We start from the raw sequence: 15,683 nt of genomic DNA, 5'->3' as shown, positions 1-15,683 counted from the left end.
AAATTTGGACTCCACAAATTAGCCAAGGCACAAGAATGTGTGGATCAGCCATATGTAGATCAATATATACTTTATAGGATATGTAACATCATGTATACAAAAGAGGGAAAATCTATGATGCAGAAAAAATATGATATGAGAAGAGTTTTGACCAATCGAAACCCACTTATAAATTTTGATAAATAACACCTGATTGCTATCACGTTTATGATTCTAGTTAACTGATCAAAAGTTTTTCAGATATCATATCTTTTCCATATCATAATCGAACCAAAAAAAATTTCCATTGAAGTTTGGACAAACATGGGACTCCTTGTCAGACCTAGTTGAGTTTGAATTGGGCCTTGAAAGAAGCCTAATAGAAAGATGTATTTAGTGGTCTTAAAAGAATTGGGCCGGGAATGCATTTATAAAGAGGCAAGTCAGTTTAGGTCCACATCCATTACTCTAGCGCTACGATTTTTTTTTTTGAATACTCTAGCGCTACGATTGTACTCTCGACTTTGGTTACGAAACACTCCCTCGAAATTAGTCCACCGTACATCTGTAGCGGTAGGATAAGTGTATGGAGAGAGAGAGAGAGCGCGCGCGCGCCCGAAGAGAGAGAATCGGAGATCGAGATCCCATTACGAAAGTACGGTAAGAAACCCTAGCTTTCTTCCAAACCCCTCTGTGCTTTCCCTCCCATTTCTGGGGTTCTCTGCGAAAACCCTAATTCCTTGCGAAACTAGGTTTTTCGCCATTCACGATCTATCGCCTCGGAGGTCAAATCCTCCGCATGCGCTCTCTAGGGTTTCGGACTGTAAAGCCCTAGTCTGAAACAACCTTCGTCGTCGTGAAAACAAATTAGGGTTTTGTTTTTTATCAGATCGGACTTGGTGTTTTTTGATTTACATGTATGGCTTTGGTCGGGGGAGGTGGTGATGGTTCACGAGAGAAGCACAGATGGGCAGAGAGCAAGGTCTACACCAGAAAAGCGCACAACAAGGGCTCCAAAAATGTTCCTCAACAACCCTCGTCTCAAACGCTAGCACCTGAAGATGGAAACTCGTCCCAGCAGCAGCTTTTGACTCGTTTTGATGCGGCGTCGGATGATTCCTCCAGTCTCAACCGGCGGCAAGTCGCCGTTCCAAACAGCCGTGACCCTCCGGCCGGGAACGGCTCGGTTAGGCCGGCTTTTCCCAGGTTGGAGAACCGGATAACCATAAATCTATCGTCGAGGTCAAAGCAGGAGATGCGTGAGCTCCGGCGGAAGCTCGTGAATGAGCTTGATCAGGTTAGGAGCCTAGTGAAGAAGCTTGAGGCAAAGGAGCTGCAGCTTACTGGGTTCTCTGGTGGGGGTTATAGTCACTCGCAGCTGTCGGCCAACGATGCCATAGATAACGGCGGTGCAAAGAGAGTACACTCTGAGGTGGCTTCTGTGGGGCCTCACGAGTCCAGGCCGTTGCATCAGCTCAGTATCTCGGTGGTTGAGAACAGCCAAGGGGTAAGCGACGTTGTTGAGAAAGAGAAGAGGACGCCTAAGGCTAACCAGTACTACCGCAATTCGGACTTTGTTCTTGGAAAAGAGAAGTTCCCCCCTCCTGACAGCAACAAGAAGTCGAAATCTAATAGCAGTAAGAAACATGGTGTAGTAGGAGATGGAGAATATGGCTTTGTGATGGACAAGCATACGGCTCAGGCATTCAAGAGTTGCAGCAATCTGCTTGCGAAATTGATGAAGCACAAACATGGTTGGGTATTTAATACCCCTGTGGACGTGAAGGGGCTTGGACTGCATGACTATTACAGCATTATTAAGCATCCAATGGACCTGGGAACCGTGAAGTCAAGGCTGAACAAGAATTGGTACAAATCTCCTAGGGAATTCGCAGAAGATGTTAGACTTACCTTCCGTAATGCCATGACTTATAACCCGAAAGGGCAAGATGTTCACATTATGGCGGAACAGTTGGCCAAGATATTTGAAGAGAAATGGGCGGTTTTACAGGCCGAACATAATCTTGATTCGAGGTATGAGATGGACCATGATATGGGTCTACCTACCCCTACATCAAGGAAGGTTCCTCCTTCCCTCCCTCCACCACTTACAGATATGAGGCGAACACTGGATAGATCAGAATCTACTACACACCCCATTGATCCCAAGATGAAGCCGGCTGCCTTCACCCCAACTGGTAGAACTCCTGCACCGAAGAAGCCAAAGGCAAAGGATCCCTTTAAAAGGGACATGACATATGAGGAGAAACAGCGACTCAGCACCAATCTTCAGAGTTTGCCTTCAGAAAAGTTGGACAATATAGTTCAGATTATTAAGAAGAGGAATTCATCGCTCTGCCAGCATGACGATGAGATTGAAGTGGACATTGATAGCGTTGATGCAGAGACTCTATGGGAACTTGATAGGTTTGTGACCAACTACAAAAAGAGTTTGAGCAAGAATAAACGGAAGGCTGAGATTGCTGCTGAGCTTGCCATGCAGGCAAGGCAAGAAGCTGAGCAGAATGCAGCAGAAGTGGTTTGTTCCTTTCATATTTCTTCCCATTATTGAATATTCACTTCTCCATAATAAAAGGAGTTGTTGGCTGATACATGATTTATTTTACTATTTACAGAATGCAGCCCCAGCTATGGTGGAACCCTCAAAAGAAACTAAAGCAGGTAAAGTTTTGGAAACTTGCAAACGAGTTCCAGTTCTGTTTGTTTTTCTTTCTTTGTAAGTTGGCACATGATATCTTTCTCAATTACACTTCCAAATCTATTGTGCTCCCAACAGATGAAAAGATCATCTCCTCGGCCTCTCCTGTTCAAGCAGAAAAGCAAGGGGATAATGCTAGTAGATCAAGTAGTTCAAGCAGTTCTAGTAGTGACTCTGGATCCTCATCAAGTGGTAGGATTATTTCCAGTTAGTTGGTAGCTAAAAATGCCAATGTTAAATGCCCTACATATTTGGTTTACAAGTAATAAAGCAAATTTTAGGTTGTCTTATTGAAAGTTAAGTCATTTATTTATTTCAAACTGTATTGGACAGATTCTGATAGTGAAAGTTCATCTGCCTTTGGATCTGATGCGGGGCATTCACCGAGGACTTGAATGGATTCATTTCAGGTAGAATTTTAGTAATTTAATTGGATTATTGTTTTATCTTATGACTGCTGCTCTATTGAGTTAATTGTGATTTCATTTCCTTTCTCTCCCCATATGCTGATGTTTAATTTTGTATATTAACTCTCGTTTGCATCAATGTTTTTAAAACAAAGCCATCCACCGAAGTTGGCGGTTAACTGTTAACTTTTTTAAGTGTGTGGTTTGGATGGATCAACTATAAAGTAACTAAAAAGGAAAGAATAAGAAACATGGATGGATTACCAGATCATTCTTTTATATTATCATTGGTCTACCAGCTCATTTACCATGCAACAATCTAATTTATAATAAAAATTCAGTCACAATCTATAAAACATATTTTGCTATGGTATTGTAAATTTCCATTTATCTATTTTTTGGGGATTACTATTTCCATTTATCTTCCCTATTCTAAACCAAGGTTTTAAAACCATCATTGATCAACAGTCAAACCGTTCAGACCGGAAACCAGACAAGTCACTGGTTCCATTTTGCCCTGAACTGTTATTTTCTAAAAAATGTTGAGAAGTAAAAAGTTGCTGACCTTGATGGTTGAACCGTTTGACCTGGGCAGCAGTTTGCGGGTTTTGGCTTAATATAAAAGAAAATAAAAAAGAGAATGGAAGACACTGTTGATCTTCCTCTTCCTCCCATTGTATTCGAACCAGCGGCAGTGTCATCTCTCTCTGTCTCTCTCTCCCCCCTCCTCCTTCCTCTCCTTTTTCTTTCTCTCTCCTTCCACCCTTCTCAGCCAGTGTTTATCATCTTCCCTTGCCTTCTGCTGAAAACAATGACTATTACCAGGAACAGGAAACTTCTGCAACAATGACGACCAGCAAATGAACAACGATGATGCAACCATGGTGGACCACTGTTGCCACTGCATCTCCGTCATCTTCCACTCTCTTCTATAAATATAACCAATTTATATCTCTTCCTAACCTGACCTAATATGCTAATTCAATGGTCAAGATGCAACAAACACACTTATAAAAAAAGATGCAATAAAACCTAAAATTAACCTAAACTATTTTGACCTGCTTGACCTAGATGGTTGAACTTGAACCTCTTACCCGGAAACCAGTGGCCAAAGGCCCAAAGCGGCAAGAGTGAGGTAGGATTTGTTGCTTACATATCGTACAGGAGATTAGATCACTAACTTCCAATCAGAACACTCACGTGGATGGATTAGAAGATCTGATGGGCTGGCAAGTGGCAAGAGTGAGGTGAATAGAGCAGACTTGTACACTGGGCCTACCATTGAGGGATTCAGGGGCAGGAAAGGACTGTAATCCTTGTACTATACATATTTTATTAAAAAATTACTCGAATAAGTACATGATGAAAAAGAAGAATTCAGTTAGAGCATCAGATTTAGGTAATTCTATGAAACCACTTCACCTATTTCCCTTATCTCCCCTAGCATAATTAGTAAGTGAGCCATGATTAGGAAGTTCTTTGTTTGTTTAAGGAACCACAGGATTTTTAACCCATTCAGCAATTTAAAACCTTGCTATAGAAATTTTAGTTTTAAGACCTGATGCAAAGACAACTATGACAGTTATCTAATGACTAAACCTTCTAGTGTTGGATTGGTTGGTAAGTTATTTGGGGAGATTGATCCAAAAAAAAAAAATCAGTTGTTTGGGGAGTGTTTGTTGGGTGGTGTAAGTGGTAGCCTTTTGTTCTTCTCGTCTTGTCTTATTACCAATCTTGTGTTCTCTTTTTTGTTTTAATATTTTACCATACAAATAGGTTATCTAAAGGCTAAAGCAGGCCTGTAAATAAGAGGGTTTGATCATTGTTTTTTGGGTTCTCTACCTGTTCTGCACTCAGTGGTTCAAAGGCTTGATATAAAAAGTAGAGCTCTAAGACATGTTGCAACAGAAGAAACCTCTCTCTTTCTCTTTCTCTCTCTCTTTGCACAGGCACAAAGGAGGTTTCGATTTGGTTGTTGTTTGTGCCATGTGGAAGAATAAATAAGTAATCTTCCAGGTGACATGTGGCAATTCAGTTTAGGGAAAGTCCATGCTATTTTTCCAACATAAGACCCCTAAATGTTTCCTTTTAGAGTCAAAAGTTGATAATATCCTTGCAAATGAAGAAACAGGGAATTTGATCAGTTAGTACAATCATTAAACTATTTGGCGGTTTCACAGGACAATCCAATAGAGTTGCTGACTATTCTATTTTCGTAAGGGAGGGTGGATGCCAGTTTTGGGATTTTCATAGAGGAGATTGGTTGAAAGAATAACTCAATAGTTCTCAACATTGGTTTATATTAAAAGCTGTCCTTTATACATTATAAGGTATTTTACATGACATCCAAATCCTAATACTTTATGTTAAATGTTGTTACAAGGTATTTTACATGACATCAATATCATTTACTTTATGTTAAATGTTATTGAATTCTGTTCATACAGTGGTGCAAGGAGTGCTAATTGATGGTGTAACTTCTGGTTCACTTCTGTATTGGGTTTTGCTTTGTTGTTTTACTCAACAAAAAATTGGAAGTGATTAAGATGGGCTTAAAGCTGTAAATTTTGCATTAGTTTTTGAGATACAAAATGTGAAGTACATTTTTCATCAGTTTTGGGATGCAAAATGTGTAAAACGAGACAAGAATGCATTTTTTTTGGTATCATGTGCAAATCATGATGTCCGCAAACACCTGTAAATCTGAAAAGGATGTTATTTTTGCACCCAGTTTGGATTTGCTCTGCAATCAAATAAAGCTTATTGATTTCCTCATATACATAAAAATATTACTTGTATAATGCTTGGTCATTTCTTAGTCTGCTTATCTTTTTGAATGTAATGGATTGCATATGTAGTATGATGCAAGTTGTTGGGTTGCCTATCCTGTGAATCACATTAAGGATATTATGCTTAATTTCTTAGACTCATTTGCATTTGTTTATTAGGCTGTGTTTGGTTCTGATGCAAACGCAAATATGTACTCTGCATAAATACTCTCTTTCCGGTTCATGAATGCAAAGTATAGCCCGTTTTTTGTACTCTTCCTGTTTGTTTGAAATCGGTGCAAAACATGGCCCCATCATTAAATGCCTTATATTTTTGGTCAAACACACCATTTATAAGAAGAGCAAGTTTGTATCCAAAAAATGGGTACAGTAATGTTCTCTTCTCATGATACAAAGATGTCAGATAAAAAATTTTTGATATCTTAATCATTACTTTTTTATATGGCAACCAAATGCTCGCAAACGTGAACCGGAGTACATTAATACATTGGTTCGGCGTTTGTATCGCAAACACAGCCTTAATTTCAGTCATGTTCTAGTTATAGAAGTTAATCAGTTGTTATGGAAAGGAAGACTTATTTATAAAGAAATTTATTGGTTATCATGGTTTTTATGGTTTTCTTATCAATAACATGTTTTTTGTTTGTTGGTTAGTCACTGGTTTTGAAAAGGCTCTGTTAGCTTTGGTTGCTGCATTTCTTTGGGGAGATACTTTTACCATGTGGAGACATTCTGGTTTGCAAAGAACCCAATTTGGTTGCTGCATTTTTTCCTATATTCTTTTGTGTTGTTAAAGTGTTTGGTGTTTAACAAACATGAGATAACAATCTTAATCACATGCCCCTTCTGAAAACAAGTGTAAAGTGGTATCCTCTTTCTGACCTCTTGGCCCAGAAGAGTTTGAACAAATCCACGGACCACCCGTCTCCAAGCATTTCAGGTAGACTTCACTGGTAGAGACCATTTAGGAAGAACATAAAAAAAAAAGAAACAAACTTTGATTGGATAGACATCAGAGTTTGCATTAATCGGTATCTACATTTGCTTTCATAGAAGTACTTGGTTTGTAAGATTCGCATGTCGAATCATGGTATTTGGACAGTAATTTCTAAATTTTTTAGGAATAGGATTGAATTGTAGGATTTGAGTTAAAACCTTTGGTTTCACAGTTTGAGTTGTGAACCTGTGGCTGGAACCTTGGATTCTGGCCTCATCTGGTAGTTAAGAATATTTATCATCAATAAGGTAGTAGTAACATTCTGTTAAAGATGAATATCCTAAATAAAGTTCTGTTTTAGATGAATAGGGTCTAAAAGTAGGATGTCCTATCTGTAATTTAAATATTGACAATTAAATTATTCTAACCCATTTACCATTTCCAGTAAAACCCTTATTTTCTCATTTTGTGATATGTAGCTGTTGATGCTCAAGATTTTTTGCAAATAAACCATTTTGTTTATTTTGCCGTATGGTACAAGTAGACAGATAAATTTGCAGAACAGTATCACAGATCTTGTGCACTCAACTTGGTTTCTTTTAGATGACTTATCAAAACTTGGTTGTGAAAGGAAAACTTTGAGTCTTGAGGTTTCTTTCATCTCCTGACCACAAAGAAGATTATGGCACATGTTCTTGAAGGAACATGTTTAGTTGTGGTTACTGTAAAATTAAAATTCTCCTTTTTATTTTGATTTTTTGCCTAATTGCTTATCGAGTTATTTTTCATATGGCAGATACTTGGAGATGGGAGATGTAAGATTTAAGATAAAGAATTGGTTAGTTCTGATGATTGTTGGAATGTGACTGTCTGCTGGTTGTATATGAATCAGGCAGTTTTCAAGACCTTTCGTGGTTCTACAAAAAGGAGTGTTTTTGTCAGTTACTGAATTCATAGAAAGGCGATGATTTTTATGTGGGTTTTATTCTTCCTATCAGATGGACCCTGTTGGTCTTAAATCACAGGTTTCCCCATCAAAATTTGTATGATATGGTGGTGATTAGAGACCGTGTAGTAGTCACTGTAAATTTCTAACCAATGTTATTGCTCGTCTGGATGTTACTTGTTAGAAGTTTGTAATAGTTTATATTTGCTGGTTTACTGTAAAATTGGTTTTGTCTAATTGCGAATGGAGGAGTCCACCAACCACGGTCACTTGGAAGAGGCTGAAGAGTCTCAAAGAAGCAACAGTCGGGGAGGCCAAGGTTGCATTGCATAATCTTAAGTGCAGGATTAGTGTTGAATTGTAATCGTAATTTTTTATTATTAAGTCGTCATTGCTTCCAAATATTTTGCAGCATGCCGGCGTGGATGTGTATTGTTTATTCATACACAGATATAAGGAGTTGGGAGCTTGGGTGCCACGGTGGCCGATGCAGCAGCTTCATCTAGTAATGACGTCTGAGCTTGATTTTCTCTTGCAGCAGCTGTAGATTACATTCATGCGTATTTCTTTTCACTGGTTTTCACTCTATAGATCCAACTGTAATTCATATAAAGGGCCTGTTGCTTGTTGCGGTTGCATACAAGGTTATTTGCTGCATAGGTGGGGCATTCAGATGTGGTCAATCCAAGAGATCAATTCATTTGGGTGGTGTTTGATACTGTGGTAAATGTCTATTTTGTTTGGTTTCGGAGTGCACCATGGACCATGGTAAATACTCCCATCTTTCAAGTTCCACAGTCCAGAATACACCACCTTTTTAGGTCATTCAAATAAACATTGATTTAGTATATATTTGATAATTGCAATGCTCTGAACGCTTTACCACTCTCTGGCTCTGTGCTACCCTAGAAAGCATTCTCCTTGGTGGAATGTGGAGCAATGACCTAAGAGTTAGAGTTGGCCTCGTGGTGCATAATGTACAGACTGCAAATTTACATCATTGAATGAGATAGTGAAAGCTATGTTTCTGCATCATCAGTTCTGAGCTCTTCAGAGGCGAGCCATCCGACAATGATTAGCCAACTGTCAAATGACCAATCTACAGGTTTAGGTCCTTGGGTTTCAGGCTGTTTCCATTCTTATGTTAGGAGTTTCAGCTATCATCATTGAATAACAGAATTTCCTCGGACTGTTAATCTTAAAACACATCTGGAATATTTTACCATTTAGCCTTATATATATATATATAGGTGTGATCAAATCAACCCTCACAAGATTGCCTCCCATAACGTTCCACAGCACATATATATTGGAAACATCTCCCAATGATAATATTAAAAATATTTCTAATATATTGGGAGATATTCTCAATATACGGTGGGGATGTGCTGTGGGATATTGTGGGGGCTGATTTCAAATCTGTTGGGGTTGGGATTTTTAGGCTGGCATCAGTTTCTTGAGGCATGAGGGCGCTACGGTCCACAATTATGAATTATCCTCACTGACGCTTGGCCGGCCAACCTTATGGTGAAAAGATACATTCCACATGCAGCGGATTAATAATTAATCGCTTTCCACAAGTTGCATATATTTTTACTTAAATAAGAGAGCATACGCATCATGATCCACAGTTATGGGCACATTGAATATGCATCTATAGAAATCTGCAGTCAAGTCTCTCGCATAACACGCAAATTCTACCATCACAACACACAAATGGGTTTCAAAGTAGCATATGATTTAATTTTAACTTTTGACATAATTTTATAAACTCTTTAAATTTTATAAATATTCATTTGTGTTTGGCATAATTTAGTAAACTTCTTTATTACCAAGAACAAAATTAATGTTTGTTTCTTAAATTACATATGGAAGTCTAAACCATGGTTTTCAAAACCGGACCAGACTGGACGATCGGATTGGAAAAATCGGTAACCGTTCAACCCCCGGGTCCGGTTATACTGTAAACCGTTATTTAGTAATAACTGTTGAAAAATTCGAAAAGCCATTGAATTGGATGGTCGAACAGCTAAACCGTTCAACCCAGGTAGCGGTTTGCAGGTAGGCAAAATTTATTTTCGTCCGATTTAGAAAAGAAAAATCCATTCATATCCTAGATTCTCCCTTATGAGTTAGGGTTAGAACGAAAGTTCATTTTCATTCTAACTTCTAACCCTTCCAAGTTCCAGCCTTCCTTCTCATACTCCAACGGCGTGACCGACGACCTGCGGCAGCCATGACCGACGTCGATCAAAGGTGAATTCCGTGAATCACAACGACTGGCAATTGTCATATGGATTTCCTTCCTCAAAAGGGCTTCATCTATGGTGGTGAGCAACAAGGAGCAATGGTGGATTTCCTTCTTGTCATCAACAGCAAGGAGAAACAAGAGTGGCCGACGATTTTGCAACGACAGATTTCCTTCTTCTTGTCACAACAGCAAGGAGAAACAAGAGCGGCAACGGATGGCGATTTTATATAAGTTCTCTCAAAACTGTTGCTTTTGTTTTCGAAGGAGCACATCTACTCTGCTTTGTGAGCAACGAGAATAGTGTCGCTACTCCTCCTCCCCTTTCCATCTCTCCATTTATTTTCCCTTATTCTTGTTCTCATTCTTATTCTCCCTCATACTCTTGTTTTTATTTTATTAATTTATTCATTTTATTGTTTTTTTTTAACTTTCTCCATCTTTAGAATAGAGACTATCGACTCTACTCTTTATCGCAGTGAAGAAGAAGGGAGAACAGAGAGGAAAATTCTGTATTTTTTTATTTTCTATTTGTTATATATTTTGTTATTTTTTATTTTAGATAATTTTATTTTTTGTTTTTTTTTCTGTTTTTTATTTAATTTTATACCATTTTTTATTATTTATAAATATATTTTTTATTTTAATTTATTTATGACATCACAGGTCAAACCATTTGTCCCAGACTATTGAACCGCTTAACTGGAAATCGGTCCCCTGACCGGTTCTGTTTCTAGTTCGTTTTTAAAAACCTTGGTCTAAACTCTCAATTGGATTTTTTTGGTGGGTCCGTGGGTGTGCTTTTAAAATTGGTGGTTTTTTATGTGTTCATATTTTATTTATAGTCTATAGTCATTTGTGTCTTGGATCGGTTTGTACAATATTTTCAAACCTTTCATTTGCACTGTACAGATTTGTATTTGCATTGTTACTAAAATGAGCCTTAGGCTGCATTTGTTTGTGATACAAACGCAAATATGTACTATTGTACTGTACATAAATACATTTTCTTTGATTCATGAATGCAAAATTGTTCATAATTATAAACCCATTTTCTTCTTGTTTGTTTCAAATCGATGTAAAGAGTTGTACGGTGGTCTCTCTCTCTCTCCCCAGAATAAAGCCTACTTACATTGAGATCCAAAGAATACAGGTTTGTATCCTGCACTCTCCTCATGATACGAGAATGTCAGAAAAAGTATTTCCCCCCTTTTAATCGTTTCACTTTTGTGTGGCAAACAACACTCAAAATCCAAATTGGGGTACATAAATACCCCAGTTTGACATTTGTATCACAAACAAACGTAGCCTTTGAGTTTAATATTATCAATGCATTTATGGGATATATATAATTTTCCTAATTGGATATCCGAATATGCTCAAAGTATATTGTGATTTGTATCCTAAATTAACTTATCAATATGTTTTGCAATATCCAAGCCTCTGCCCAAGTTGCATCCCTACCAGAAATTAGGTTCAAGTGGCTGCCCAAGTTGGATATCCATATACCCATACTCTTTTGGATGGAATAACTTGATTGTGGAAAGAAATAGTGTAGGTGTTAAGGGCTGTTTGATAAAGGTTCAAGTGGCTGAATTGAATGACTTATTACTTTGTTTTTGAAAGGATAAAAATATTAGTTAATTAAATATTTGAGGTATTATAATAATCAATAATCCCACTAGCTTCAACCATTAAGGAACTCACAAGTCACAACCTCTTCAATAACTTGTTCACATAAGCCTATGGCAGAAATGGATATATGCTTTCATCATCATACAAGCCTTATCCCACTCATATGGGGTTGGTCTCGGTTACATAAATCCTGTTTTGCCATTTCCATACAAGCGCTTAAATCATTTCTTACTACGTTACCAAAAAAGAAGTCACTCAAAATATTTCTTATTAATGACCCATATCCTTTTTCGTCTACCCTTCAACTTGCAAAAATCATTTCTTTTCATGGATGCCGTTAACAACCACTTCTTGGTTTGCAACTTTGCATGGCAAATTACCGGTCAATTAACATAACACTTTCAAAGAAACTTCTGAAAAATCACCACTAAGAGCAAGTGAGCAACCAGACGTGGGTTTTTTAAGGTTGGAAAGAGAGGAAGTTCTTTCCTTCATCGATTACATGTAAAGTTTATCTTGGCAATCTTGAAGAGTTCACTTTTTCTACAATTAGCATTGGGATCTGCTCCTCGCACCATTCTTACAGCCACATCCCACCTTGTATTGGAAATATCTTCCATGAATAATGTATGGAAAATGTTCTCAATGTGTGACTGATACGTGATGTGAGATCGGTGTGAAGAACACTCTGTAAGAAACAGATCAGGGCTCTATGTTAAAAGTTAAAACAGAGAATGTATTGGTGTAGCCCCACCAAATGTCACTTCATCTAGGACCATAACAGTATACATAAAAGGCTTTTCATTTTATTATTTTAGTCCAGTGCAATAACTTTATAACATTAATGTCGTAGCACAAGTGATTTGCTTGATCATGCCCACGGCCTAGAATTCTTTGTCCAAATGCCTATATAGCTCTGATTCGTTTGTAGAAATGTAGTTCTTGAATTGTGGACTTAATCAAAGTGGTTTGCTTTGGAAAATATGAGACTGATGTGGTTCAGCTTAAAAGGAACCAAACAAACGTCCATCAGTCCCATATTGAAGATTTAGGAAGGTTCAGAGATGTGGTTTGAAAAGTTTAATAATCGGTACAGAATGGACGTTTGCTTGGTTCTTTTTATCTTAATGGCTTTTCTCCCTTACTTTTTCGATACATGATCGTTGCTTTGGGTGAACGGCACCAAACATGTTGCGTCTCCTACTTTCTTTTATGTTTTTTCTGTTTCTGTCACCCCAAAACGAATAATATAAAGTAGGAAGGACTAGCCGACTAGAAAATGCATCATCAAGTAAGTTGAATAGCACAGCACGAGAACAATGAAAGACAGAAGGAAGAATAGCATGAATACTGTGGATTGCTGCGGATGCCGGCCTTTAGCCTTTCTACTGGCCCTGCCCTGTGTCATCCTGTCCCTCTTTGTATCGATCGCCGGCGTCATTGTCTGGGCCATCGGGTTCTCTCTCTCTCTTCTTTATAATTCTTGGATGGTGTTATTTTTGAGGATTAGGGTTTGAGATTTTGTCAGATTTTCGATGGGCTCAACCCAAAGCCCGAGCACAAAATAGATTAAACTGTTAACTCAGACCAACCCCATTTGCACCCCTAACTCTAACTACTCATAAATTCTTCCCACATGCCAATCTACAAGACATTACTCCCATTATGTATTAGGGATTCCTGTGAGTAAGGTTGTAAAAAAAAGTTTGTGGATAAGAGATCTAAGCTCATTTGAGAGTACTTTTTGGCCTAAAATGAACTTATGAAAAATCACTTTTTGAAATGGGCTTTCTACAAAAACACTTTTTTAGTGTTTAGCTGATCATCAACTTTTTTTTTTTTTTTTAATTTCTCCCTACTTTTTTAATTGGGATTTTTTTATGCGAAAAGCCCATTTTGAGCTTTTTGCTCATCGATTATTATTTTTTAACTGGCTTTGGGCTTTTCTAGTGATATTTCTGATTTTTATCTGTTGTTTATTTATTTGCTTGCTTGTTCATTTGTTATTGGGATAGGTCGGTAGTGGGTTTGATATGCCCATGTTGCCTATGCGTGCCGGCCCTGGTGGACTTTGCCCTAGAGCTGATCAAGGCCCCGCTTCACGTCTTGGAGTGGCTTACCTCTCATATCCCCTGCTAGACTTACACGTCAATCCAATTTCATTCTTCTCTGTGCTTCAGTTATATACTACTTGGTTTATTTTTAAGTGGGGTCTCAGTTTTCTTTCTTAAATTTTCTGTGAAACGCTGATGTGAGAATGTGTTTGTACTACATTAATTTCATTTGTTGTTTCTGGTTCATACGAGACGAAATGTCGTGTGGTTGGAGCATGAGAACAAAAGAAAGGCTCCTCCACTATTTTGTGTACTTTGTATCTGTAAAAATGTATGTGTTTAGTTATTTACTGTTGTTATTATTATATGTATGATCTTGAATTTCTGATAAGGGTGTAAATGGAGCGAACTGAATCAGCTAATATCTAAATTCAAATTCGATTAGAAAACTGATTATTTGAATTTAATCGATATCTGACAGATCATTTGTAATCCGAATTCAATTATCTGAATTAAACAAATTTAATTGATGTTTTTATCTTTGTAACCTTTACAAAACAAAGAAATAAACTGTAATATAATTTTGGATATATTAAAGATTGACATGCCCTGCATTTTGAGGGTAGTGACACTTAACCCTTCAAATTTTCATTTGTAACAAAGACCCATTTTGAAGCTTTCAGCACTTTGCCCTTGTCATGTTAATGGGCTTGACAGTAAAGGTAAAATTACTAAAACACCCATTCAAAGTTAAGAAAACATAAAAAAAATAGTCATATTAAAGCATTATATCTCTTGTTGTATTTTTAGTCTTTTTTTGTGATTTTTAATGTTTTTGTATTTTCCTCTATTACTTTGCATTTTCTTTAATTCTTTGTTTTTCTTTATTTTGATGTATTTTTATCTTTTTTTTTTCATTTTAGTTGTATTTCCTTTTTTTTTACAATTTCCTATTTTTCTTTTCTTTTTATTTTTGTTGTATTTTTTCAATTTTTTGCAAAATGATCTCAAAGGAAATTTGGGGTTGTGGAAATGTTTAAAACACACACATGAGAATCTTTAATGAAATTTAACTAAGGCTGTGTTTGGTTGCTGTGCAATTTTATTCGCACTAGTACAAATGCATGGAAATGCAAATAAAGAAAATGCAAATTCTAGTTTAATTTTGATTTGGATTTTACTTTATTCTGCTTCATGTCTTAATTTACTTTATTTATACTGCAACCAAACAAAATAAACTAAAATTTGAAACAAAGATAGGTCAGAATTTACACTCAAATTATTTGCACTGTCATATTTTTGCATTAGTACAAATTTATTTGTATTTCAACCAAACTCAGCCTAATGAAATGCTAATGTCCAGGACAAAGTGTTGGAATCTGGAAGCTCAAGGTGGGTCTTTGTCAAAAATGAATGTTCAGGGTGCTAAGTGTCACTAGCCTCAAAGTACAGAGAGTTTATAATTTGTCCTATAATTTTATTAGAGAGGAATATATAGTATTTAGGTCATTCTCATATGTGTATATTAATGATTCAGATATTGATTGGATAGAATAATCATATCCAAATTCAATCTAACAAAATAAATTGTGCAAGTTTCATATTGGAGTTCAAATAACTAATTAAACTTATTTAACATTTGAACTCAAATTGAGGCTAATGGAACTCAAGCTCAAACTATATTATTATACCCTTGATCTCAAACACAAAATTGGATTTTCGGATACCATTTAGGGGGCTCTTTTTTTGGATTTTGAAAGGGGAAGTTGGTCAATAGGATTTTGATTCTCATTGACCAAGAAATCCATATTTTTTTTTTTAAATTTATGTGAGAACTAGAGAAAATTTATTTTCCTAAGTATTACTTACTTGTGAATGGAATAACTATTTCCTAGGTGGGTAAATAACTTTTTTCACTTGGAGGAAAGTATTAACACTTGAATGGGATAAAAATGCCCCTTTTAATAAT

General features: G+C 36.9%; 2 protein-coding genes across 3 annotated transcripts; both read left to right on the top strand.

Moving 5' to 3' along the window:
- Positions 1–535: 535 nt before the first annotated feature.
- Positions 536–8,000, top strand: GTE4 (global transcription factor group E4). 2 transcript variants are annotated; one of them, XM_010280771.3, is made up of 5 exons: positions 536–2,518; positions 2,616–2,661; positions 2,777–2,890; positions 3,032–3,108; positions 7,628–8,000. In XM_010280771.3, the coding sequence occupies exons 1-4, from the start codon at positions 899–901 to the stop codon at positions 3,091–3,093; spliced, it is 1,842 nt and encodes a 613-aa protein (XP_010279073.1). In that variant the 5' UTR covers positions 536–898; the 3' UTR covers positions 3,094–3,108; positions 7,628–8,000. The 2 variants fall into 2 exon arrangements, with proteins under 2 accessions (XP_010279073.1, XP_088750319.1); XM_088894193.1 differs by lacking the exon at positions 7,628–8,000 and adding an exon at positions 5,286–7,613 and having other exon boundaries at positions 544–2,518.
- A 4,934-nt stretch (positions 8,001–12,934) lies between these two features.
- On the top strand, positions 12,935–14,131 carry LOC104613080 (signaling peptide TAXIMIN 1-like). Its single transcript, XM_010280772.3, has 2 exons — positions 12,935–13,116; positions 13,676–14,131. Exons 1-2 carry the CDS (start codon positions 12,980–12,982, stop codon positions 13,797–13,799), a joined length of 261 nt encoding a protein of 86 aa, XP_010279074.1. The 5' UTR covers positions 12,935–12,979; the 3' UTR covers positions 13,800–14,131.
- Positions 14,132–15,683: the final 1,552 nt, after the last annotated feature.

The sequence above is a fragment of the Nelumbo nucifera genome, chromosome 1, assembly GCF_055504915.1.
Source record: "Nelumbo nucifera cultivar China Antique chromosome 1, China Antique-T2T, whole genome shotgun sequence".
Classification (NCBI taxonomy): domain Eukaryota; kingdom Viridiplantae; phylum Streptophyta; class Magnoliopsida; order Proteales; family Nelumbonaceae; genus Nelumbo; species Nelumbo nucifera.
Note: the sequence above shows the minus strand (reverse complement) of the source record. Positions and strands in the feature narration are given on the sequence as shown.

Excerpts from the sequence above, each read along its gene's own strand:
- GTE4 (XM_010280771.3), top strand. The coding sequence starts at position 899 with ATGGCTTTGGTCGGGGGAGGTGGTGATGGTTCACGAGAGAAGCACAGA. Across the intron at positions 2,519-2,615 it reads AGCAGAATGCAGCAGAAGTG|AATGCAGCCCCAGCTATGGT; the intron begins GTTTGTTCCTTT and ends TACTATTTACAG. Across the intron at positions 2,891-3,031 it reads CTCTGGATCCTCATCAAGTG|ATTCTGATAGTGAAAGTTCA; the intron begins GTAGGATTATTT and ends TGTATTGGACAG.
- LOC104613080 (XM_010280772.3), top strand. The coding sequence starts at position 12,980 with ATGAAAGACAGAAGGAAGAATAGCATGAATACTGTGGATTGCTGCGGA. Across the intron at positions 13,117-13,675 it reads GTCATTGTCTGGGCCATCGG|GTCGGTAGTGGGTTTGATAT; the intron begins GTTCTCTCTCTC and ends TTATTGGGATAG.